This window comes from Chenopodium quinoa, unplaced genomic scaffold (assembly GCF_001683475.1).
Source record: "Chenopodium quinoa cultivar QQ74 unplaced genomic scaffold, ASM168347v1, whole genome shotgun sequence".
Taxonomy (NCBI): domain Eukaryota; kingdom Viridiplantae; phylum Streptophyta; class Magnoliopsida; order Caryophyllales; family Amaranthaceae; genus Chenopodium; species Chenopodium quinoa.
In genome coordinates, this window is record NW_018743175.1 from 2,168,989 (window position 1) to 2,194,402 (window position 25,414).

The following is a 25,414-nucleotide window of genomic DNA, read 5'->3' on the forward strand; positions in this document are numbered from 1 at the left end:
ACATTAAACTAGATTACTTAGTTAAAGTATTGACCTGATTTGAAAATTAAGGACTTCATATCTAAAAGAAAATCAATAGACTAAAATGCGCTTAACCTAGATTACACCAAAATTAACTTATACTCAATGGATTGACTTTCCATTTAAGTATGCATGATTTGATCCAATCCTATAATGTATATGCAACTTGCTTGCCACCTATGAATTCAATCATAGATTCATAGTCATATACAAGTATGTGGTAAAAAAACAATTACGGAGTACTTATTTCAAAACTCAGGGTCAAAAGCTAGAAAAAGCAACTTAATCTTAGAAGTCTTAGATTTCAAATATAATCATTGAATTTCTTTAATAGAATTTAAGCAAAACAACATAATTAGTTCAATAGTGGGAAGGCAAAGGTGATCATTGCTTGTCCCTTCAAAAAATTCATCTTCCCTAATGAAAACACTACTAGAAAAAGCTCAACTACCTAACTCAACTATGAACCTTTTGTTATACCCAAAAAAAAAAAAAAAAAAAAAAATCCCCATTTAAATCCTTTTGTTCTATTGCCTAACGCATTATAAATATTGGTATCATATCCTAAATTACTAACTCAGAAATTCCCAAATTCAATTTTATTTTTCTAAAAAAAAAATAAGAAAAGTTCCATTATCTTCACATATTTAAGATAAAATATTTTTTCAATTTTTGTTAAATAATATATATGGGTTCCATAATTAATAATTACACGTATGATAGTGTTGTTCTTGTGCTAATACTCCTGCCTGCATTAATTTGTTGCTTAGAAGAGCCCATCTTTCGTTCCAAGGCAACCTATTATCATGCTATTGATGGTCTTGGAACCCCAAGTATGTTCATATTCATTAATTAAGGAGTATTATGCATGAATTTTTATATTATATACTCGTACAGTCGTACTTTGTTTATCATAATATAATTCGTTTCATATACGAAGTATTCGTTATTTGTCAACATAATAATCTAATTTGTATTGTACTTTATTATTAAGAATGTTTTCATTAGTTTTGTTTTAGTTTGTTTATGATACCACATTAATGGATCATTTCAACCAAAAGTTTAAACAGATGGTTGAAGCCCTAAATCAATTTATATACTTTTATCATTTTATATTTGTACGTTGTAACAGTTTATTTGTTTGAAAATTAGGGGGAGGGTGTGGATATGGTGAATATGGAAGAATTATCAACAATGGAGATGTAGCTGTGGTTACTTCTTCTAAACTCTACAAGGGTGGAGCTAGTTGTGGTGCTTGCTACAAGGTAATCTTAATTACTATTTTTTTTTTTTTTAAAAGAAACATTAACTATATTATTTCAAAGAAATAGTTTCTTATGGCTTGGATTATCAAATAAGTACCTCATGGCTTTTATCTAGCTATTTATTTTGAATAATTTTTTGAGTGAAATTACCTGATGACGTGAGATCGTTTTTATATTAAGCTAGTCCATCTTTGGAAAATAGTTGACTTAATAGGATTGCGCCCTTGGTCCAAAAATATTTGTCACGTTATTCAAATCCATCAATATGAGTATGACTAGCTATGATAATATATGACTTTTCAGATCAGATTATACATAATTTAATTTCAAGGCATATAACCTATGGAGTATTATTGTTATTTTGTTACTCTTTAGAGGTAAACTTTTTCCACACACCTTAGAATAGTACTCGTATGACTATTAATTCTTGGCAAAAGAACAGCTTGTTTCAATATTCAAGAGCATATTTAGTTTTTACATTTCACAATTTAGGCATATTAATTAATTAAAAAATTAGCTATATTAAATTACATTAAGGGCACATTTCACACTTCCCTTTAAATAAGATTGATTAATTTTTAAGGGTGATCATCATAAAATGCATTATAATTGGTTTTGGATGAAAATGTACATATATAGGTGAAGTGCAAGGAGGCAGTATGCAATGAAGACGGAGTGGTGGTGATGGTGACAGACTACGGTGTATCAGATGGCGAAACCGACTTCATATTAAGCAGTAATGCATTCAACAAAATGGCAATGCCTAATTATGAGAAGGAGTTAAGGGATGATGGTAGAGTTCCCATTGAATACCAAAGAGTTGCTTGCCAATTTCCTGGCAAATCTCTAACACTTAAGGTTGCGGAACATAGCCGTTTTCCTTCTTATTTGTCATTTCTGTTCTTGTACCAAGCTGGAGATGCTGATATCACCGCTGTTGAAATGTTTGAGGTATATATACAATGACCTTTTATTTATATTTATTTTTTTAATGTAAAGAAATATATGGAGTATATTGTTTTGTAATTTTTACCTTTAACTTCATGTCTTCATGGTTCAAGGTTAATCTTTAAATTAAACCCTAGAAATAATTATAATATCCAATAGGAAAACAATTAAATTGATGAATTTGATTATTGATTGGAGTGGAGAAGTAAACAAATAGAAACTATTTAAAAACCTTTCTCTCCAAAATTTAAAGTAACTCAATATTAAAATTAAACCATAATTTATTAGAGGATTAATATTTAGAATGGTATATGTAGTTCACATGAATATGTATTAATTTAATAATTAAGTCACCCGTGGTATTTAAACAAATATGTACAATCCACCACCATTCAATTATATAATAAATCACTAGCAATTACTCTACATACTGTTTTGTTGCAACGAAAAATATAGATGTGACCGGTTGCATATAGGCTTTCGCGTAAATATTTTGACACTTATTATCTTTAGAAATCAATTGTAAAAGCTCTTTCTACATGTATATTTGGTGATGTTGTGCTTAAAAATATGTACAGGAACAAGCCCTAGAATGGAAGAGATGCCGGAGAGTGTACGGAGCTGTTTGGGACATAGCAAATCCACCAAGAGGTCCTCTAACAGTGAGGTTCTTCTTAGATGGAAGTGCAACTAAGAGAGCAAGATGGGTTTTGGTGCCTAAAGTCATTCCTATCTATTGGCAAGCTGGTGTTGCTTATGATACTTCTATTCAACTTAATTAATTACATAATTAAGGACTGCTTTATCTATGTTGAATTATATGTTGGATTGATTCTTAATTAATTAAGATCATGCATGGATGTATGATTTTGTGGAGTAATCCTACTTAATTAAGAAACAAATTAAATGTTTTTGATTTTATTTAAATGCCACAATTGGCTTCTTTAATTTGAATTTAGTTATGAGTAAGGTGTTTGATTCTAGTTATTAGAAATTGTATTTTCCTTTAATTTTTTCCTCTAAGTTAGTTATATAAGGAGTTTTGATTTCAGCTTTTTGATATTGTTTAAGTTTGGATGTAATAATAATGTGCTATATAGTATGATATATCTTTATGTATATCTTTTGTTTTAATCATTTGATTGATTAAATGAGCATTGAAGGGGAAACACATATGTGGCAATTCTCAAGCAAAGAGAGAAAACAAGCATGTTATTATAGGGTTGCAAGGATAACAATCAATGCTCAAAGGAAATAAGAACCCTATCATATAGCGAAAGGAATCAAACTTGAATTGTACACAAATTACACGATAACTTGATTTTATCTTAAGTAAAAAAAGTTTAACTATACTAAAACTAGTGATTACTTATTTTTACATATATAATAGTCTAATTATCGAACATACTCAAATACGACGAGACCAAATTAGCATAAACTCAAACTTAACGAATGTCTCGTTATCTGAATACTTTTTGGTATGAACTAAATCGAATTGACTATAACAGCAAACCAATTAAATATTTGATAGGCCTACTTTAATTAGTGAATTTGAAGAAGATAGCTTCCTAAAGAAAACTTGCTCCTTAACTATAGGACTATTGACTATAGGGTAGTGCTTTTTCCAAGCTAAGCATGCTCAAATTTAAAGTAGTACTTTTTGCACTAAATTAAATGATGATCATGCCTTAACTTTTAAGTTTAGTTTGCTTAGCTTGGTCCTTGATCATTAAACTTGTATCTCCAAATGCAAGGCATGATAATTGAGTCTTCGTTATTCTTGGACTTTAATAATTTAATGCAGTCAGCATAATTATTATAGAAGCTAGCAAAATTCTCAAGGTTATCTCTATCAAATTATCAAGCCAATCTTAAATACATACTATTTTAACCTAAATTTAGTCGTCATATTATAATGTCATCGTGTTCACTCCGTCTCACTTGATAACTTTAATAATGATTAATTAATAAGTTTTCATTTTAATTATTGTAATCATACTTCATCGATTTTTCTGTTTTAAAATTTCTCTAACATTACTTATCGATTTAAAACATGTGGACAAGGGAGCATTAAAAAGTAATTAAACATAGTAATAGAAATATATATATTTTTTTACACGAGACAATGCATAGTAGTACATATATATAGTCCCAACTTTTATTATTGGTATTCATCTAATAAATAAGGAAATGAAATTTCCACCTAAAAAAAAGTAAATAAAGTAGTAAGTAATAAAAAGTGCTGGAAAAGTTGGGACTAATAATTAAGGTAACATATAATAATAATGCAACCTTCAATGGTTTTCATAACAATAATTTGTAAGTTTAAGAAAGTTGAATAGAAGTGTCATAAACAACACCAGCTTGCCAGGCAAGTGGGATGACATTAGCGACAACCACCCATTTTGCTTCAGCAGCAACACTTGCACTTGCAAAGAATCTAACTGTTAGCCCACCTTTTGGTGGATTTTCCATGTCCCAAACTGCACCATATGCCCTCCTACATGCCCTCCATTGTAGATTTGCCTCCTACACAAATTCAAAGGTTACATTACAATGATATATAATTAGTCTTAAAAAACATTATTTTCGATTAAGGTTATCAGTATCTCTAGAGATGGATATGGGCTGGGCTGACACAAAATTGATCCAACATGACTAGAGTCCATTGTAAGACTGACACGACATGAGTAGCTCACCAGTGGGCCATGGGCCATGCATGAACTTGGTTTACAAAATTTGGTACAAACACGAAAAATCTATCCACATGTTGCCTAGCTTATTTTTAATCGTTCGAATAAAAATAATTTAAAAAATTACAAAAGGGTCCACAAACACAACACGACCTAGTCATTAAGCTATGTGGGTTAGACTGTGCATGAGCCCTTTTATGAAAGATTGGTATAAATCAGCTGGTACAATAAACATGACTTTTTCACGGCCTTTCTCAGGTACATCTCATTGAAGCACGAGGCATGCAGAGGACATCATCTGATCCCTCTTACATTGACTTCTTGTATTTATAACTCATAAAAAGTCACATGTACGCTTGTTATGTTAGTCAATAAATTATTATGAGACCATTTCATTAATTAGATTAATTTTGTACCTCAAAGATTTCGACGGCAGTAATGTCATAAATTCCAGCCTGATAGTAGAAAATCATGGCAAGATAGTTAGGATAATGAGCATGCTCATGAACTTTAAGCATGAGATTATTGCCAGGGTATTGGCATGGAACTCGTTGGTATTCGATGTTAACGTGACCATATGCCTTGAGTTTAGCCTCCATGCCGGACTCAGCCATCTTTGCGAATGCTTGGCCGCTCAGAATGAAATCGGATTCATGACTTTCACCGTGGTCCGTCACCACAACTTCAACTCCGTCGTCATTGCATTCTGCTTCTTTGCACTTTATCTGTATTTTGCACCCATAGAAAATAAAATTAGTCATGCATCTTATATACCCCGGCCCTTACATTCTAACATGCCACGTGTGTTAGTGTGTATGATGCTTAATTCTTACATGCCTAGAAATATGTTTTATACTCTATCATCATGAAATTAAATATTTATAAAACCGAGTAACAAATCCTAACAAAAGATGGTAAAAAAAAAACCTATCGAGTAATATATCTTAGTATGTACATGCATCATGCATGCATGGTTAAACGCTTGGTTTTTATGTACCATGCTTAATATTATTAAAAGCGAGCATGAATTAAATTAATAATAATAATAATAATAATAATAATAATAATAATAATAATAATAATAAATGAATATATACCTTATAACATGCACCACATCCAACTCCATTTCTAAAGAGTCGTCTGGGAACAGCAGCTGCATCACCATCATTCACAGTTCTTCCATATTCACCGTAGCCGCATGCACCAGCTGGTCGTTCAATCAAAATATAGGATACAAGTTGTTGATAAGTATATTAGGTGACTCGTACTTCGTAGCTTTGTCCGCCCGATCGGGCGGACATTGCCCGGTCTGACCGGGCGGAAGAAGAAGAGGTGCCTGGCAAATTCGTTGAAGAAGCTGCTCTCGCGCCCGACCGGGCGAGCCTTCGCCCGATCGGGCAGACCTTGCCCGGTCTGACCGGGCGGTGGGGGTTGGATACGTTGAAGCATTCGTATGGAGTTTTCTTCTCGCGCCCGATCGGGCAGACCTTGCCCGGTCTGACCGGGCGGAGAAGGAAAAATGCGGAGACGCGGATTTTACGATTTAAAGTTATCTTTTATGTTATCTTTTTGCCCAAGTATCTTTTATTTTAGGGATTAATATAAAACCTCCCTAATATTAGTATTAGGGTTAAGAGAGAGAGAGTGAGAGCCGTTCTTGAGAAATACAAGAATCATCTTTGTAATCTTTGCAGTTTATAGTGAAATCATTCGATCTCGGTGCCCGTGGACGTAGCTATCACATCGATAGTGAACCACGTAAATTCTTGGTGTTGTTCTTATTGTTTGCATTGAATTTCTTTATTGTTTTCTTGTTTGTTTACGACCTTTGCTTCCGCTGTCGCACAACAATTGGTATCAGAGCTCAGGTTCAATCCTTGGAGAGTTTCTTGAAGATAACAATGGCAGGAGATTCAACAATAAGAATTGAGAAGTTTACCGGGAAAAATAGTTTCGGGCTATGGCAAATTAAGATGAAGGCTCTGTTAAAACAACAGCAGATATGGCGTCCGTTGGCTCCAAAGAGTACTACTTCGGAGTCAGGAGACGGACCGACTGACTCGCAGTTAGAAGTTATGGAAGAGAAGGCACACTCTACCATATTACTTAGTCTTGATGATCAAATCATCACGGAGGTTGCTGATAAGGAAACGGCGGCTGGATTGTGGCTGAAGCTGGAGTCATTGTATATGACTAAGTCGTTGACCAACAAATTATTACTGAAACAGCGGTTGTTTAGCCTCCGGATGCAGTCAGGTACTTCCTTACGGGAACATCTAGAAAAACTTAACTCTATTTTGCTTGATTTACGTAATTTAGATGTTAAAATTGATGATGAGGATGCTGCGTTGATTTTACTTGTATCTCTACCGTCTAGCTTTGAGAATTTTGTAGAGTCTTTTGTTGTTGGTAAGGATTCTATAACCTTAGAAGAAGTGAAGGCAGCACTTCATACTAGGGAACTCAGAATGAAAGCTACGAGTGATAATGGGGATAATGGTAGTGGGTTATTTGTTAAGTCCGGAAAGTCTAAAAAGAATAAGGGGTTTAACAAGGGGAACAATGCTGGGTCGGGTGCTGGAAACGGCAAGGATGGATCTAGTAAAACTACTACTAAAACATGTTATTACTGTAAAGAACCGGGTCACTTTAGGAATAATTGTCCGGTGAGGAAAAACAAGTCCCAGGCTGCTGTAGTTGAAGAGAAACCGAATGAGAGCTATAATTCAGAGGAAGATTTAGCATTAGTCAGTTCTGCTAGGTCTGATGATTTATCTGATAACTGGGTTCTAGATTCGGGGTGTTCGTTCCATATGTGTCCACGTCGAGATTGGTTTGATACATATGAACCTCGCAATGGGGGTATGGTTATAGTCGGTAACAATGCTCCATGTAAGGTCACAGGTATTGGTTCCATGAGGTTGAGGACTGTTGATGGGCGGAGGTTAACTTTGACTAATGTACGGCATGTTCCTGCTTTAGGAAAGAATCTGATTTCATTGGGTACCCTGGATGAATTGGGGTACAATGGTGTGTTTTCAGATGGGGAGTTGTGTATTTTCAGAGGTTCTGAGTTGGTACTTAAGGGTATCAAAAGGAACACCCTCTATGTTTTTGAGGGTGTTACACTGCCTAGTTCTGCGGTTTGCGCATCTGTATCTCACCAGGAGATGACTAAGATTTGGCACATGAGGCTTGGTCATATGGGGGAGAAGGGGATGCAGCTATTGTCCAAGAGGGGTCTTCTATCCGGGGTCAAGGTTGCCAACCTTGAATTTTGTGAGCATTGTGTGTTTGGTAAGAAACACAGGTCAAAGTTCAGCAAGGGTGCTCACATTACTGATGCAGTGCTCGATTACATCCATTCAGATTGCTGGGGTCCATCTAGAGTTGAAGGTATGGGAGGTTACCACTATTTTGTGTCATTTGTTGATGACAAGTCCCGATACACATGGCTTAGGTTGCTTAAGTCAAAGGATGAGGCCTTCAAAGTTTTCAAGCAATGGAAAGCTTTGGTGGAAAATCGACAAGGAAGGAAGATCAAGAAGCTACGAACGGACAATGGGCTAGAGTTTTGCAAAGACGAGTTTAATCAGTTCTGTGCAGATGAGGGTATAGGTCGGCATCATACTGTCAGGAAGACACCACAGCAGAACGGTGTAGCAGAACGGGTTAATCAGACACTGCTAGAGAGAGTTCGATGCATGCTCTCTAATGCAGGGCTTGGGAGGAGGTACTGGAGTGAAGCTGTGTTAACAGCTTGTTATGTCATTAATAGGGGTCCTCATTCTGGAATTGATTCCAAAATTCCGTTTGAGATCTGGAGTGGTAAGCTGCCTAATTTTTCGAATTTGAAGATTTTTGGTTGTGTTGCTTATTATCATGTTATTGAGGGTAAGCTGGATCCACGAGCCAAGAAGGGGTGTTTTGTTGGGTACGGGGATGGTGTGAAGGGGTTTAGAATTTTTTTCACCTTCGGAGGGTCGGGTCATTCTTAGTAGGGATGTTACTTTCGATGAAAACACCATGTATTCAATTAAAAATGCAGAGATTTCAGATTTGAGAAGGGAAGGAGACAATTTATTACAGACAGATGGGGTACTTGAGGTACATCAGTCTACCATTGCTGATTTACCTCGGGTACAATATATTGATGATGATGCTGATGTTCCAGTGCCGGGTACTCCTGAACCTGAGATTACTCCTACTCATTCTAACTCTGGGGATGAGGTGGAGCAATCTAATCAGGGGTCATCTAGTCAACCTGACACCATTCTTGAGATGCCTAAACGAGTTATCAAGAAGCCTGTTAGATTGATTGAAGAGATGGAGGGAAGAAATTGCTGTGTTGATGCGATGACAGGTTATGCATTGAGTGTAGCTGATGATGTAGAGTCATTTGAACCTGCCACATATAAACAAGCAATTAGTTGTAGTGAGTCTGCGCAATGGCTTGCCGCAATGGGTGAAGAGATGCAGTCTCTTTACAAGAACAGAGTGTGGGAACTGGTAAAGGTACCGGAAGGGAGGAAGCTTGTGGGTTGTAAATGGATTTACAAGAAGAAAGAAGGGTTGTCGGAAACTGAGCAAATACGTTTTAAGGCTAGGCTAGTTGCTAAGGGGTTCAGTCAGGTAGAAGGGGTTGACTTTGTTGAGATATTCTCACCTGTGGTTCGACATACTTCTATCCGTGTGTTATTGTCAATTGTAGCACATTTTGATCTTGAGCTGGAGCAGTTGGATGTTAAAACGGCTTTCCTTCATGGCGATTTGGAGGAGGAGATTCTGATGAAGCAGCCCGAAGGATTCGAAGTTCCTGGAAAGGAACACTATGCCTGCAGATTGCTAAAGTCATTGTATGGACTTAAGCAATCCCCCCGACAGTGGTACAAAAGGTTTGATTCTTTTATGGTTTCACAAGGTTTTGACAGGAATTCATATGATTGCTGTGTGTATCATAGTAAGCTGGATAATGGTTCCATGATTTATCTTTTGTTATATGTTGATGACATGTTGGTTGCCACAAAGAATAAATCTGATATTGCTAGATTAAAGGAGATGCTTAACTCGGAGTTTGACATGAAAGACTTGGGTGCAGCTAGGAAGATTTTGGGTATGGAGATCTACAGGGATCGGGCTAGAGGTAAGCTTTTCTTGACTCAGAAAAGCTACATTGAAAAGATTCTGTCTCGTTTTGGGATGGAAAAATCGAAGCCTATAAGTACGCCAACTACTGTTAGTTGTAAGTTGTCTTTGTCTATGTCACCTCAATCAGAGGAGGAGTTGTCTTATATGTCTAGAGTTCCATATGCAAACGCGGTTGGTTGTTTGATGTATGCTATGGTCTGTACTAGGCCGGATATTGCGCATGCTGTTAGTGTTGTAAGCAGGTTTATGGCTCGACCTGGGAGGGAACACTGGCAAGGGGTGAAAAGGATTTTTCGCTACCTGAGAGGGACAGCTGATATTGGTCTTGTGTACGGGAATGGTAAGGAATGCTTGGTCACTGGGTACAGTGATTCTGATTATGCAGCTGATGTGGATACCAGGAGGTCTGTGACTGGTTATGTGTTCACTTTGGGTGGTTCTGTGGTTAGTTGGAAGTCTACATTGCAGTCATCAGTTACGTTGTCAACTACTGAAGCTGAGTATATGGCTCTAACTTCTGCAGCTAAGGAGTCTATTTGGCTCAAAGGCCTAGTAGGTGAACTGGGTATTGCACAGGATTTTGCTACAGTGTATTGTGATAGTCTAAGTGCGATTTGCTTAGCTAAAGATCAAGTACACCATGATCGGACGAAGCACATTGATGTCAGGTATCATTTCTTGCGTACTGACAAGAGGATTAAGGTGAAGAAGATTGGGACTGCTGACAACCCGGCTGATTTCTTCACTAAGCCTGTTCCGTTTAGCAAGTTTAAACATTGCTTAGACTTGCTAAATATTGATTACTACGTGATGTAGTAGGCCCTGAGGGGCGAAGTTGGGGAGCTCCTGGTGTAGGTGTGTTGGCATTAAGGTGGAGCTTGCCCGGGGCTTGTGATGCAGGTGGAGCATTATGAGTTGTTATACTTGGAGACGAGTATGTGATGGGTCTTGGTTGAAGACTTATCGGGATGTATGGCTTATGCATGAGTCCTGCATCGGGTTTGGCTTGAGATGTTTTTTCACTATGTCTTGATGGGGTCGTTTGCTGACTACGAGTTCTCGTCAAGGTGGAGATTGTTGATAAGTATATTAGGTGACTCGTACTTCGTAGCTTTGTCCGCCCGATCGGGCGGACATTGCCCGGTCTGACCGGGCGGAAGAAGAAGAGGTGCCTGGCAAATTCGTTGAAGAAGCTGCTCTCGCGCCCGACCGGGCGAGCCTTCGCCCGACCGGGCGAGCCTTCGCCCGATCGGGCAGACCTTGCCCGGTCTGACCGGGCGGTGGGGGTTGGATACGTTGAAGCATTCGTATGGAGTTTTCTTCTCGCGCCCGATCGGGCAGACCTTGCCCGGTCTGACCGGGCGGAGAAGGAAAAATGCGGAGACGCGGATTTTACGATTTAAAGTTATCTTTTATGTTATCTTTTTGCCCAAGTATCTTTTATTTTAGGGATTAATATAAAACCTCCCTAATATTAGTATTAGGGTTAAGAGAGAGAGAGTGAGAGCCGTTCTTGAGAAATACAAGAATCATCTTTGTAATCTTTGCAGTTTATAGTGAAATCATTCGATCTCGGTGCCCGTGGACGTAGCTATCACATCGATAGTGAACCACGTAAATTCTTGGTGTTGTTCTTATTGTTTGCATTGAATTTCTTTATTGTTTTCTTGTTTGTTTACGACCTTTGCTTCCGCTGTCGCACAACACAAGTTAATTGTTACTCCGTATAATTTACCCAACTTATGTTAGCTATAATGCACACATATGCAAAAGTATTCGAGACTTTTGAATGACCCTATTGGACTTGACTCTTAACACCTAGAATCACAATTAAGCCACCAATTCAATTTAGAATATCATACGTCCATACCAGACATTTAAATCGAGGAAGAGTAATTAGGATCACATGAATCCTCAATCTCAAAAAATCTATCTAAGACCAAATACCTCAAAGTCACAAGACATAAATTAAATACAGAATTTCGTATTATTAATCAACTAAACAAAACCTTGTCATACATATAAGATGTACACAATACTATACATAGACAAGTTCAAGAAAAAAGAATAGTAAGTGTGCATACTTGGGGTCCCTTTACAATCAGGGCTGCCATAATAAGTAGCTTTTGACGATTCTTGAGAGTAGCACAATGTTGGCAAGGAGATAATAATTGTAAATACAAAAACATAACAACCATATTTAAGTGGAGAATACCCCATAATTTAAGTACTAAAATACCCTAAATACAAATATTTAAGATATAGTAAGTAATTTTTTAAAAAAGAAAGAGCCAATTTCTAAGTAATGAGATAGCTAATTAAGTCATAAGGTACAAATTCTTATTTATAGGAATAGAATTAGGTAATGGTACATTGGTAAATTTATCAAGGATTTGCCACTATTATCCTCCACTAAATTAATAAGGTGTTTAAGCTGCATTGCACTTACTAGGGAAATCTTAGGGTTTTGGACAAATGTACGTACAACAATGTAATTTTGACTTTATTTATAATTGGTACTTGGTTGTTAGATTGTGTGTCAATTATATATAGAATGGCAGGTATAAATAAACCACATAGCATTATAAACTAATTAGTGTATGTTTTTATAATTACATTGGTTAATCATACACTATGAAGCCAATGATTAATTACCAGCAGGGATTTGTACTTGGAGCTTGTGACGCGTTATTACTCCCCGATGAGAATAATTTACGTGTATTGGGTGCACAATTATAATCTATGTTATTATTTTAGGGACGACCCAAAATTAAACAATAATCATTGACTTTAACCACAAAAAAATGAGTGATTCATGAATAGTGATTCGAGTCTAGTATGCGATGACATAACAAATAGTGTTCATCAGATGTACGTGAATGATCAGAATTTGTGTTATTGATAATAGAAAATAAATCGTGAAATATGAACCCCATTATATTAATTATTTTACTCCCTATCTTTCTACATATGTGACATTATATATATTGCTGGTTGATAAGCAGGTAATGCATTAGTATATTTAGATAAAAAACAAACTCTACCAAAAGGTTAATCTGATGGATATAGTTGATCCGACTAGAATTGGTTTTATATTATGTCATTTCCCTCATAAGAAAGCTCTTTGGACTTGAAGAGTGAATGCAAGTATGCAACATAGACATTCTTAATTATAACATGCGCTAAGTATCTCACAAGGAGGGTAGAGATTTTAAATGTGACCAATTCAACGAAAAGTCTAAGTTGATGGTTAGAACGTCATGATTGGTATTACACTCTATTAATATTTATATTTTGTAAAGTAATTTAAATCAAAAGGTTTATAGATCTAACTTCATCCCTAGATATGTGTTTATGATCTTGATGATAATTACTCCGTATGTTATAATTGCAATTCATAATAATATAAATCTCACTTACAAAGTTAAATTAAAAATAATATAGCTAGGTTTACTCTACTTGTTATTATTACTAAGCTTGTATAAATTAAATTTAGTTAAAATAAGTTCAAATAAATTTAATTAAAAAGAATATATGGACTATGACAAATACGCTGTAACCGAGTAACTTTGTAAGCATACTACTATAGAAGCTAAGCCATTTATGATAAGATAATGTTATTCAATAAAAGAATTAGAAATTTGAGTTATAATTTCTAAGAGCTACGTAGAATTTATATTATGTAATTTATAAAATCTCAGTAATTTAAATTTTACAGTATAAGTTTTTATTGATAGTTGAAATGGTCAAATTTGTGCGTTTAAAGTCAAAGTTACTGCAGTTATAAAATGGTGCCTTTATTTATTTTTATTTTTTTTAATTTTTAATTTTTTTATTTTTTGTGAAACAATATAAAATGGTGCATTCTCTTTACCTTAAAAACACATTTTGAGTCTAAATAGCTCAAATAAACAAGTTCTAATAAGGTCCATATATTTCCACTTGTTTCAATTAGGCTCAACAAGTTTACTCAAGTTTATAGTTTACTTTATACTCTTGCAATCAGGTGTGTCCGTGTGTAATAACATCCAGTCAGATCCAAATATATTGCTTGCAACATTAGGAATTCTATTCCTGAGGAGGACTTTCAAATATATTGTTTTTCTTACTTTTTTTTTTTTAAAAAAAAAAAAATAAAATAAAATTTACTCATACCAAATATGATACAACACAATACGATATCTATTAAATTTTTTGATATGTAAAGTACAACAATCTCCCTCAAACTCGAGACAATAACTCAATCAATAAGTACATACTGTATATAATACAAGGTCCCAGACTTTATTCATTATGATAAACTAATCACTAATACATAATCTATAAAATAATATTGTAATACGAGGGTATAGTACTTCTAATACGAAGTACCTCGTATTATACAAGCACTCGATATAATTTGTGGATCAAATTGAAATTTATTAAGTAGTTAGGGGTTTTTAGCTGAGAAAATAATTAATTTAAGAAAGTTGAACATTAGTTTCAACGGTAAGACCAGCTTTCCAGTAAGCAGGAACAACATTAGAAGCGACGATCCATTTGCCTTCAGTAGTACCACTGCCGCAAGCGTAGAACCTCATTGTGAGCTCCCCTTTCGGAGGACTGTGCATGTCCCAAACACCGCCGTATGCCCTTCTACATGATTTCCATTCTTGTGTTGCCTCCTGCATAGATAGATGTTTATAGGTTAGCCCAATTAATTAAATACAAAAACATACATTTTTTTTTTGGCGTTTAGAGAGCCACAAAGGGCGAGTGATGAGAATCGATCCCACAATCACCTAAAATCAGGAGGAAAGCTTTAACCACTTGAGCTAGCTATCCCTCACTCTCAGTACAAAAACATACGTAGTGGTAGGAAATTATTATTATTATTATTATTATTATATGTACAAGCAAGACTATTTTTTAGCTCATTTATTCATTTGAAGAAGCTCCATAGAGTAAATGAGCAAAGATTGAACAGATGTACAATTGTTTGTACAATGATGATCATCTTAGTTAATTATATGTCTAATAGGCCAAATGTAGCGCTAAGTGCAAAAAATACAAGTATATCATTTGAATATGGTTCACTTTGGGTCATATCTAATTATCTATAGGCGATATATTGTTATAATGATAGGTATAATTAATATTATTACTTGCCCGACCTATTTTTCTAGGTTGATTGGGATGGATCAGCTCCGGCTAGGGTTAATTTTGGAATTAGATACTGTTTGAAATAAGGTCAACTAGTTAAGGTCACAACTCACAAGTACGGGTCAATGTACCAAATCGAGCACAACTCAATTATTATATACGTACGAATTATATGATAGTCGTGCATACCTCATAAATCTCAACCGCGGTGATATCATACATTCCACCTTGATTCAAGAGGACCAAGGCTAAGTAATGTGGGAAAAAGCTATGTTCATGGACCTTAACCATGACATTTTTCCCAGGATATTTGCAAGGAACTCTTTCGTATTCGATATTTACATATTCACAATCTAGCAAGTCCATTTCTTTTCCTGGCTTTGCCATTTTGGCATAAACTTTGGCACTTAGGATAAAATCTGCGTCGTAGGTGAATGCATGGTCCGTAGCTACAACCTTCACACCCTCTTCGTTGCACTCTGGTGCCTTGCATTTTACCTACATCGAATTCAAAATTAGTACAACTTCGTAAGTATATTTAATGTTTAATCATAACATAACGACATGTATGATACGCACGCTGTAACACTCGTGTTATTATGAAGTTGAATTTATGCATAATTTTGTATGGAAAACTTATGTTATTAATGTTTGTAGTAAAACTTATCAATCATGATATATATATATATATATATATATATATATATATATATATATATATATCTTTGCGAATTTAATTTAAATTATATCATTACTCGGTACCACATTTAAAGTAATAATGGATGACAATAAAAATGTCCGTTAGTTTTAGGTTTAGAGTAAATATAGAGAGGATATATATATAGGTACCTGATAACAAGCACCACAACCGGTTCCGTTTCTAAAGAGTTTAGAGACTGCTGCTACATAGCCTCCGTTAGCAGTTTTACCATAGGGTCCATATCCACATGCTCCAACTATTTGCACATAATAAAAACGTCGACATTAAATAAAAAAAAATCACAATAATACTCACTCCATTAAGATTATATTTAATTTGTCATGCAAGTAGTTCAAACTAATGTGATTATGTGACAATTAATTCTGGACAGACAAAAGAATCATATATCATAAATTAGAACAATAATGTATAACTTACCTGGAAACGATTTACAATACGAGCTACCATAGTAGGTTGCTTTACACATTTCTTGTTCTTCTGTGGAATGACATAATGTTGGTAATACTATCGCCATAATAACAATCAAAAGTGCATAATTTTGGCTAAGGGTAACGGCCATTTTTCTCATAAAATGATGAAATAAGCCAAAGAATATAACTAATAGGGTGACAATTTCTTAGTTAAACTAAGTAATTAGCTTAATGTTGAATGAGAAGTTTATAATTAAGCTTCACATATTTATAAGGAGGTTTTTTGATTTTGACATATTACCTTTTTGATCCACTAAAGATATAGGAAGGCAATGGTGTGCCACTAATTTTGAGGTTTGCTAAATGTATTAATAGAGAGGCTGACAAATATTACTTTGACTTATTAACTTAATTAATTTATTTCCTTGAGCTAGTATTCAAGAAGTCAAATTTAATTGTATATGGTTGTTAATTAATTAATGTAATCATCCACTATATAAACACATAATACACCTTGCTAATTCCATTATTAAAGTGGGGTTGGTGATTATAATGTGTACACATCTAGTTATGCAAAAAAATTAAATCCTTGAAATTTAAATAGCATACAATTCGATTATATATTATACCAAGTACACATAATGACATATAATACTACCTCCGTTTCTTATAAATTGCAACAAAAATTATTTAAGTCTCATTATTTAAATAATATTCCTTTTTTGCAATTAATAAAAAACAGAGGTAGAATAATTAATCATGAAAGAATTGTGATTGAAATAAGGTTTATCATGTTAATTGGAAGCAATAGTTTGCAATTGAAATTAAGAAAGCTGCCTTGTTTAGGGGTGTGCATGATGAAAACCATAGTTGTTAGGAGAGCCACTATTTAGCTATAGTTGTTAGAAGAGAACCAGCAGGAATGGTCTAGACAAGCGTAATTACATATTGTTCAACATTGATACAAACATATATAGCCTTCTCAATGACATTGGGCAAGACTAATACAAAGAATTAGATAATATTAATCTTTTTATACTGATATTGCAGTAGGAGATATTTCCCTAGCTTTAACACGAAGATATCTTAGAATGGTTAGTTAGTGTCGAGGGAAAAATCAAAGGACCAAACATACTCTTCACCCTGAGTTAAGATATTATGGGTTCACACAATACCACATAACTTAACTGAATTTATTGGTTGGTTTTCCATATCCCTTTACTGGAATTCACATTGAATTTTCGCCAATTTATGGGCCAAATGTATACAAGTCAAGTCAAGCAAAGCTTTAGTTTGTTTGAATTAGGCTTGATAATTGTAGAATAGTGTAATTCACCTTAAGTGGAGGCTTCTCATTCATTGAATATATATAGGTATTTACAAACCTAATCATGAGACCCCTAAATTACACAAAGTATATCTTACTAAATATTGACAAGATAATATAAACCTATTATCTATCACACCCCCGCAGTCGAAGCCGGAGGAGGTCGAACGCTGAGACTGTCTCTGAAGTTAAAAATAGTTTTTGCGGTAAACCTTTTGTGAAAATATATGCATACTGATAAGAAGAAGGAACATGTAAGACCTTGATCTCACCAAGAGCGACCTTGTCGCGTACAAAATGTATGTCCATCTCATCTCAATGTGTTTGGTACGCTGGTGTTGTAACGGATTGCAAGATAAGTTAATAGCAGAAATATTATCACAATAAACCAAAGATGCCCGTTTGATAGGGCATGTAGCTCGAGTAAAAGATTTCAGACCCAACATATTTCGCAACGACATTAGCGATACCTCTATATTTTGCTTCGGCACTGGATCGGGACAAAGTACCCAGTCGTTTTGCAGACCATGAGACAATATTATCACCAAAATAAACACAATACCCTGAAGTGGAGCATCGCGTGTCCGGGCAGCCGCCCCAATCGGCATCTGTGTAAGAAATTAGTCTCGTAGGAGCAAAACGGTATAATTGTAGGCCATGATCCAAAGTGCCTTTGATATATTTGATAATACGCTTAAGAGTGTTAAAATGAGGTTCTCTAAGAGCATGCATGAACAAACAAACTTGCTGAATAGCATAAGAAATGTCAGATCTGGTGAAAATGAGGTACTGGAGTGCACCTGCAAGGCTCTTATAAAGAGAGGGATCCTTCCTTGGCTCACCATCATGTGGCCCAAGTTTTGACTTAGTGTCGACAGGTGTAACAACCGGTTTGCAAGAGTCCATCTTTGCCCTGTGTATAATTTCCTTTGCATACTTACTCTGACTTAGAAACATAGAATGCTCTGTACGACTTACAGAAATTCCCAAAAATTAACTCAAACTTTCCCAAGTCAGACATGGAGATCATGAATTTGGACTTAAGAAGAGCAATAATATCACACTTGAGTTTTTCTGAGGAAGTTATAAGAACAATGTCATCAACATAGAGCAAGAGATATGCAACATTAGCACTATGTTGCAGAATAAAGAGGGAATTATCACTCTTGCTGCATACAAAACCAATCTGTAAGAGATAATTAGCAAACCGTTGATACCGAGCCCGAGGGGCCCATTTTAGACCATAGAGAGATTTGCGGAGCCAGCAAACATAAGTAGGAGCTTTAGGATTTACAAATCCCGGAGGTTGATGCATAAACACGGTCTCTTTGAGGTCACCATGAAGGAACGCATTTTTGACATCTAACTGATGAATAGGCCAATCTTTGCCCATAGCAATACTCAATACGATGCGAATAGTCGCCGATTTCACCACGGGACTAAAGGTCTTATCACAATCAACACCAACCTGTTGAGACTTGCCATTCACAACAAGTCTCGCCTTGTGTCTCTCCAAATCACCATTTTCCCTGAACTTGTGCTTAAACAACCACATACATCGAATAGTATTCACTTCCCTCCGGTCTTGGAACAAGATCCCAAGTATGCTATTTAGTAAGAGCATTAAATTCCTCATTCATGGCAATATTCCAATTATGGTCAAGCATGACTAATTTCGGATTCTTAGGTAAGGGAGTTATAGCTTGAACCGTAATATTATCTTGATATTTGGGGTTCGGCTTGAAAATCCCGCTCTTGGCACGAGTAGCCATAGGGTGGGAAGGTTGGATAATGGGCTGAGAGTGAGGAGAGATGATCGAACTTGGATGTGGGAGTGGCCCAAATTGAGGGAGATTGAGGTGAAGTCGCCCTCGTATCCATATACCATCCGTTGTCGGGAGGTTTCAAGCTCATGCAACTGTACGCTTGGCCCAACTCTGTTGGTGACATAAGCTGGCCATAACCGGATTACATAGGGCTAGCATAGTAGGCCTGTTGTTGAGGGTTGGGCCCAACACAGATTGTTGGGGTCGCTGCTGGGCCGGACCTGTAGGGAAAGGACAGGGCGGTAGTGGCCCAGTTGCCTTGTTGCTGTGGTGGCCAAGTGGACTGGGCTCCCCACTGAGGGGCCTGCTGTCGTTGGGCCTGTTAAGGCGACCTAGTCCCTTATGGCTGCTGCTGCTAATTATTGTTGTTGTTCCCTCGGCCCTTGCCAAGGCCTTTGGGCTTGTTATTATTCCCACGCCCACAACCCTTACCTCGGCCACCACCATCGCGCTGCTGGTCAGTCGTCGACTGGTGGTTGGTCAATGAAGAAGATGGCGAGGGTTGGGCCTGCGAGGTCTGAGCCACGAGAGCCTGCTGGCTCGACTCTTCTTGTTTCTTTTGACGAGTCTCCTCCAAGAGAAACATGGACCTTGCTTTGTTGAATCTCGGAGTGGGTTCGGATTGCGAAACAATGGTAGCCACGGTATCATATTCACCCTTGGTGAGGCCGACAATGAGTTTCATAACCATCTTTCGATCAGATATCGGGCAATCAACGTTAGCTAATTGATCTGCAAGTAGCTTAATTTGTTTACAACAATCAGACATGTTCGCATAGTATTCGAGTTTTATATGCGCAAACTGTTGCTCCAAATACACTGCCCTAGTATGCTTGTTATCATGAAACAACTCCTCAAGTCGGGTCCATAATTCTTGAGCCGTGGCACCCGGTTTCATGATGGTGTGAACGAGGTCTTTGGATATATATGGTTCCATAGATCCATTGCTTCACAATATCATCCAATCTCTTCCATGTAGCATCATCAATCTCCGTCGGTCGAGAAACAATAGCATCAGTATGATCGAGAACGTTGAAATCACATGGCATATTGCGCCTCTTATTGATCAAGGGTAACACTCATTAGATTTTTGATGTTGGAAACGGAAAAGGTCGAGTGGAAGGTGTTGGAGGGAGGAGAAAGAGGGGGCGTTTCATCGCCTGCCATGGAAGGGGAAGGAACGGCCGGTGATTGGTGATGGACGGCTGTGGTGGTTCACGGCTAGGTGGAAGGATCGTTTAGGGTTTAAATAAGAAAGAAAAGAGGAAACCCTAATTGGGATCTGATACAATGTAAAATAGTGTAATTCTCCTTGAGTGGAGGCTTCAAATAGACAAATACCTTAAAAGAAGGATTATTTCCTTAGGGTTTTATATGCATCAATTTTATTTAATTCAAGTTTTTGTCTTTCTATAGAAAATTCTTGTGGGAAAATTTTCGTGCATGCATGCATACAGTTGACAATATATTTCATACCAATCTTCAATTCATTGTTTAAGTTCAAATTTCCTATAACGATATAGGAAATGTTAAAATAATTTTTTAAATTGTTAAAAAAAATACAGTATCAAATGTGAACAAGTATATAAACTAATTTAAACAAGTTGTTAGATTAACTTATAATTACAAGTCGGTCATGATTTTTTCAAGCTTGTCTCGTTTACTTTATGAACTTAAGATATTTTTGTTCAAGCTTGCTTGTTTATTAACTTAACAAACATTTATGATTAAATTTGTTTGCAAGTAGTTTGTAAACGTATCTATTCAATTTAGTAAAAAACTAACATACATGGATTTAAACACAACTATTAAAGCATTACAATACTAGTATTAATCAACACAATTGAATTCAAGTACATGGTCCATAATCTTATTTAATCACTAATTTATGAGGTAAGTAAAGAGAAATTAAAGTGGTGATGACCAATAAAATTGGCAAATAGTTACAATAAGAGTTCAATGGCAAGCTCAAAATTAGCTCCTTTTCCCCAATTAGCAGGAATAAGAGTAGGTGATTCCACCCACGTGGCATGATTAGTGTTGCTGGCAACAAGAAAGTATCTAGTTTTATAAGCTCCTCCTTCTACTCTTGGTGGATTTTCCATGTCCCAAACTGCTCCAAATGGCTTTCTCATGGGCCTCCATTCTTTGGTTTCCTCCTGCATTTCCAATTCAATAGTATGAAGCCCAACACTTGAGCCCAATAAACAAATTACTTGTAAAAGTGTGTGGTTGTGTACCAAAAGTTGGAGCCCAATATCTTCCTATTAAGATTTTCAAAAGTGAAGTATTTATCATTATATAATTTTTTGTCAATATTTATCATTATATAATTAGGCAACCTTAATGTCACGGAATGAGCGTAGATCGCCTATACGGCGCCACGATTCAGACCCTGTCAGCATGTGACATTAGGTCGTCTAAAACAACCATGTAATTTGATTCCTTTATATACAATGTTTTCGTATTTTAATATAATTAATTAATATAATGTCAAAATTATTTCAGACACCCAATAATATTGAGAGTGATTCTTATGACATTATATATGCATGTCACACGTACACATGTACACAGGTTGATTTGAGAGCTAACATTTACTATGATCTCGAGTGTAGGATAAAAAGGGAGAAAATAAAAAACCTGCCAAACTTGAACACCAACAACGTCATAGAGACTAGGATTATATGTGATAATAATGGCCAAGTAGTGAGGGTATCTTGTGCCTTCATGAATGTTAATTATGAGGTTTAAACCACCGAAGGTGCAAGGGACTCGACGGTATTCGATATTAACGACGCCGTATGAGAGCAGCTCGGCTTCTAACCCCGGCCGGGCCATCTTAGCATAGGCCTTGGCCGGAAATAGGAAATCGGTCCAATCGCCCACCCCAAAATCTGTTGCCACCACCACCACCCCATCTTCCGTGCATTCTCCTGTCTTGCACCTTACCTATAAAATCGGGATATTATTAATAAAAAATATGCATTGAAATTTGAAAACCATAACCAGTCAAATAGATGATGAACATTATGAAACGAAGGAAGTACCTGATAGCAAGCACCACATCCGGTGCCGTTTTTGTAAGGTCTGTGGACACCAGCTACATACCCATCATTGGCAGTTCTCCCATATTCTCCATATCCACATGCTCCAGCTGATTAGATGTAATTAAGTCCATAACATTAATTATTATCAGCCACTCACGTAGTCACGTCATAATTTAGTATACAATTATAAAATGAACAGCTAAACATAAGCATAAAGTTCATATTTTATTTACTAAGGAAAAAAAAAATTAATATATTAATTAATCCTACAAAAAAACATTAGTTTGAAGATTGTTAAGTAATTGATATGTATGTACTTCAAAGAGTGATTGGTTAGATTAGCCTATAGAAGATCTTAAAAGAATTGTTAAACACAGTATATCACCCTAAGGGCTACCGGCTACATTTAAGAAGTTAATATGAAAAATAGAATATTGATTACATCGGTCCACTCGTGTTTTTAAGAAGAATTGCCAATTTTATACCATTTCAAATTATGCATTTAATGCTTATATGTAACCTTAAAATCTACCTATTTTGTTACCTTTTGATCTAGCATACATTCAAATAGTTAATCACTAATTTGTTTCCTCACATATATAGATACATAAGCAGCATATACTATAGTAGTCTAGTAGAGATCGAATATAATAATATGGTTATTTTTTTAAATACAAATGTGGTAATGTTACGGAAAACTACGTACTTAAAATTAAACTTTCCATCATTTTCACAAAAGTACTCAAATGATCAATAAATAACCTTTTTCCGTACTCGTAAAAAGTTAATAAGGACCTAATAAACAGTAAGCAAAAAACGTTCGTACATCACTCTTGTAAAAAGTTAATAAGGACCTAATAAACTGTAAGCAAAAATCGTACATCACTCTAATATGCAAGTTAAGACACCATGCATGCTACTAAAACATAGAAAAACAAAAAGGCATACTTGGGTTCCCTTGACAATTCGGACTACCAAAATAGGTTGCTCTAGAGCAGATATAATCTTGACCATATCCAAGTACAAATAACAACATCATTATCAAAGGAAGTATAATTTTTTTGTAATTAAGGCTAAACCCCATTTTTTTCAAGGATTAGTAGAAATGAAAACACAACAAGCTAAGAATGCAAGAAGCTAATATAAAAAAGATAGTTGTAGAAATGGTGAGAAATGAAGCTAGAAACCTTAGATATATATAGCATATAATTTTGAATAGAAACAAAAAAATAAAAATAAAATACTAATTTAAAAAAAAAATGATAATTCGAAAATTTGCATTCCACTATTGTGACAGAGACAGTAGAGTTATTTAGAGATTATGTACAGTTTAACAATGAACCAATGACTAATTAAGTAAGTATTCATCAAACTAAAGTTCCTTATTTATTTTAATTTAATGTATTACTTTTTAGTGCACTTAGATTTATCATTATAGTTAAGGAAGATGCTATGAATGATAGTCCTAAAAAATTAAACAAGCACAACACTTTTATTTTTTTAGCACTCAAGTATTCAATTTTGTCACAACTGAGTTAGGAGCTTAGGACACATGGGAATAAAAAATCTCTCGATATTTTCTTATGACTTTTTTTTGACAGATAATTGTGACATTAGAATTTTGTAGTTAAGTCAAGTCTTTTCAACTTTCACAATTTTTATTAAATGGTTATCACATTTCCATAAATAATATAAAAATTATAATGTACTTCGTATCATCTTATAAAAGTAATTCTTAAGTAAAACAATGCATTAGCATGAGTAAGTAATAGAGAACTTTGATCTTGCCACATTTTCCCAAGACAATCAACCACTTAAAAAAAAAGGAATTTTCTTTAAAAATCACCCCTAAATTCACCACTTTTTTAAAAAACCATCTCTTTTTTACGAAATTTAAAACTACCACCTACAAAACACAAAACCAGTAGGAATAACCACCACCTACCTCGCCCGCTCACTTTCTCTCTCCTCTCTTTTCGTTAGGGTTTTCTCTTTTGCCTACTCCACTATATTCTTCTTCTTCTTCCCCAATGTTCAATCAATTTTTTTCCTCAATTAGGGTTTTCATCAGGTTAGAGTAGCTTAAATTCTTCGTCATTCGTCGACAATGGATTTCGGTGGTCCTTATAAAAGAGGCGAAGCTTCTTAACAGCAATGGCGGCTTCAAGAAATCTCGTCCAAGTTTGTTAAATTTCTAGGTTTTTGTTTTTTTATGAAGTTTTAGTGATGATTTGGAGTTTAGACTTTTTTTCTGCGAGCAGGGGTGAGCGCTTGGTGGGGTTCGCTGGTAGGAGAAGTGGTTGAAGGTGGCTGGTTGGGGTGGGGTGGTCCGACAGGTGGCTGATTTGTGTGGGGTGGCTGCCGGGGCTGGGGGTTAGGGGATATTTCTTTTATTTATTTTTTTTTAAAAATTGGTTTTATTTTAATTTATTTATTTTAATTAATTTTGGCTAATAGGATAATGACACGTGGACTCTTTAATCGAAAAACAGGTCGGAAAAAGGGATGGGTGGTGATTCCTACTGGTATTGGGTTTTGCAAGTGGTATTTCTAAATTTTGTAAAAAAAGGGTGATATTTTAGAAAAGTGGTGAATCTGGGGGTGGTTATTTAAAAAATTTCCAAAAAAAAAAAAAGATTAGAGGAAGTAAAAATTAAATGAATTAAAATAATTTAAACACCAACAAAATGCAAATAAAATTACTAAAAGTTTTTTAACTGAGTTTCCTAAAAAAAAGAAAGGTTTTGAATTGAGTGATGAATGAAAAGATTATGTTTAACATATGTAGTTTTTTTTTTTTAATAGTTAACACATGTAGTTTATGTACATGCGCGCGCGTCATGTATGTATGTTGAGGCGGGTT

At 35.5% G+C, this 25,414-nt stretch overlaps 6 protein-coding genes across 6 annotated transcripts; 1 reads left to right on the top strand and 5 right to left on the bottom strand.

The window, feature by feature from the left end:
* The first annotated feature begins 522 nt into the window (after window positions 1-522).
* Window positions 523-3,185, top strand: LOC110732412 (expansin-like B1). The gene is made up of 4 exons (XM_021912352.1): window positions 523-854; window positions 1,174-1,286; window positions 1,926-2,237; window positions 2,813-3,185. The coding sequence occupies exons 1-4, from the start codon at window positions 710-712 to the stop codon at window positions 3,014-3,016; spliced, it is 774 nt and encodes a 257-aa protein (XP_021768044.1). The 5' UTR covers window positions 523-709; the 3' UTR covers window positions 3,017-3,185.
* A 1,119-nt stretch (window positions 3,186-4,304) lies between these two features.
* Window positions 4,305-12,462, bottom strand: LOC110732229 (expansin-like B1). Its single transcript, XM_021912149.1, has 4 exons — window positions 12,160-12,462; window positions 6,025-6,134; window positions 5,344-5,652; window positions 4,305-4,763 (listed from the first exon to the last, which is right to left on the bottom strand). Exons 1-4 carry the CDS (start codon window positions 12,293-12,295, stop codon window positions 4,560-4,562), a joined length of 759 nt encoding a protein of 252 aa, XP_021767841.1. The 5' UTR covers window positions 12,296-12,462; the 3' UTR covers window positions 4,305-4,559.
* A 1,774-nt stretch (window positions 12,463-14,236) lies between these two features.
* Window positions 14,237-16,591, bottom strand: LOC110732230 (expansin-like B1). The gene is made up of 4 exons (XM_021912150.1): window positions 16,356-16,591; window positions 16,067-16,173; window positions 15,407-15,715; window positions 14,237-14,739 (listed from the first exon to the last, which is right to left on the bottom strand). The coding sequence occupies exons 1-4, from the start codon at window positions 16,504-16,506 to the stop codon at window positions 14,536-14,538; spliced, it is 771 nt and encodes a 256-aa protein (XP_021767842.1). The 5' UTR covers window positions 16,507-16,591; the 3' UTR covers window positions 14,237-14,535.
* A 1,462-nt stretch (window positions 16,592-18,053) lies between these two features.
* On the bottom strand, window positions 18,054-18,581 carry LOC110732827 (uncharacterized mitochondrial protein AtMg00810-like). The gene has a single exon (XM_021912830.1). The coding sequence runs from the start codon at window positions 18,579-18,581 to the stop codon at window positions 18,054-18,056; it is 528 nt and encodes a 175-aa protein (XP_021768522.1).
* A 1,275-nt stretch (window positions 18,582-19,856) lies between these two features.
* On the bottom strand, window positions 19,857-20,438 carry LOC110732829. The gene has a single exon (XM_021912831.1). It carries the CDS (start codon window positions 20,436-20,438, stop codon window positions 19,857-19,859), a length of 582 nt encoding a protein of 193 aa, XP_021768523.1.
* An 810-nt stretch (window positions 20,439-21,248) lies between these two features.
* Window positions 21,249-23,730, bottom strand: LOC110732413 (expansin-like B1). Its single transcript, XM_021912353.1, has 4 exons — window positions 23,500-23,730; window positions 22,552-22,658; window positions 22,145-22,453; window positions 21,249-21,660 (listed from the first exon to the last, which is right to left on the bottom strand). Exons 1-4 carry the CDS (start codon window positions 23,633-23,635, stop codon window positions 21,445-21,447), a joined length of 768 nt encoding a protein of 255 aa, XP_021768045.1. The 5' UTR covers window positions 23,636-23,730; the 3' UTR covers window positions 21,249-21,444.
* Between the last annotated feature and the right edge of the window lie 1,684 nt (window positions 23,731-25,414).

What these genes read in the sequence shown, in the direction of transcription:
- LOC110732412 (XM_021912352.1), top strand. Translation starts at nt 710, where the DNA reads ATGGGTTCCATAATTAATAATTACACGTATGATAGTGTTGTTCTTGTG. An exon ending in GTTGTGGTGCTTGCTACAAG is followed by an intron (nt 1,287 to 1,925) that starts GTAATCTTAATT and finishes GTACATATATAG; the next exon opens with GTGAAGTGCAAGGAGGCAGT. An exon ending in CCGCTGTTGAAATGTTTGAG is followed by an intron (nt 2,238 to 2,812) that starts GTATATATACAA and finishes AAATATGTACAG; the next exon opens with GAACAAGCCCTAGAATGGAA.
- LOC110732229 (XM_021912149.1), bottom strand. Translation starts at nt 12,295, where the DNA reads ATGGGGTATTCTCCACTTAAATATGGTTGTTATGTTTTTGTATTTACA. An exon ending in TGATTGTAAAGGGACCCCAA is followed by an intron (nt 6,135 to 12,159) that starts GTATGCACACTT and finishes TTGAACGACCAG; the next exon opens with CTGGTGCATGCGGCTACGGT. An exon ending in GATGTGGTGCATGTTATAAG is followed by an intron (nt 5,653 to 6,024) that starts GTATATATTCAT and finishes TGCAAAATACAG; the next exon opens with ATAAAGTGCAAAGAAGCAGA.
- LOC110732230 (XM_021912150.1), bottom strand. Translation starts at nt 16,506, where the DNA reads ATGAGAAAAATGGCCGTTACCCTTAGCCAAAATTATGCACTTTTGATT. An exon ending in GTATTGTAAATCGTTTCCAG is followed by an intron (nt 16,174 to 16,355) that starts GTAAGTTATACA and finishes ATGTGCAAATAG; the next exon opens with TTGGAGCATGTGGATATGGA. An exon ending in CCGCGGTTGAGATTTATGAG is followed by an intron (nt 14,740 to 15,406) that starts GTATGCACGACT and finishes CTATCTATGCAG; the next exon opens with GAGGCAACACAAGAATGGAA.
- LOC110732827 (XM_021912830.1), bottom strand. Translation starts at nt 18,581, where the DNA reads ATGGACTCTTGCAAACCGGTTGTTACACCTGTCGACACTAAGTCAAAA.
- LOC110732829 (XM_021912831.1), bottom strand. Translation starts at nt 20,438, where the DNA reads ATGGAACCATATATATCCAAAGACCTCGTTCACACCATCATGAAACCG.
- LOC110732413 (XM_021912353.1), bottom strand. Translation starts at nt 23,635, where the DNA reads ATGGGGTTTAGCCTTAATTACAAAAAAATTATACTTCCTTTGATAATG. An exon ending in GATGTGGTGCTTGCTATCAG is followed by an intron (nt 22,454 to 22,551) that starts GTACTTCCTTCG and finishes CCGATTTTATAG; the next exon opens with GTAAGGTGCAAGACAGGAGA. An exon ending in TTGGTGTTCAAGTTTGGCAG is followed by an intron (nt 21,661 to 22,144) that starts GTTTTTTATTTT and finishes TTGGAAATGCAG; the next exon opens with GAGGAAACCAAAGAATGGAG.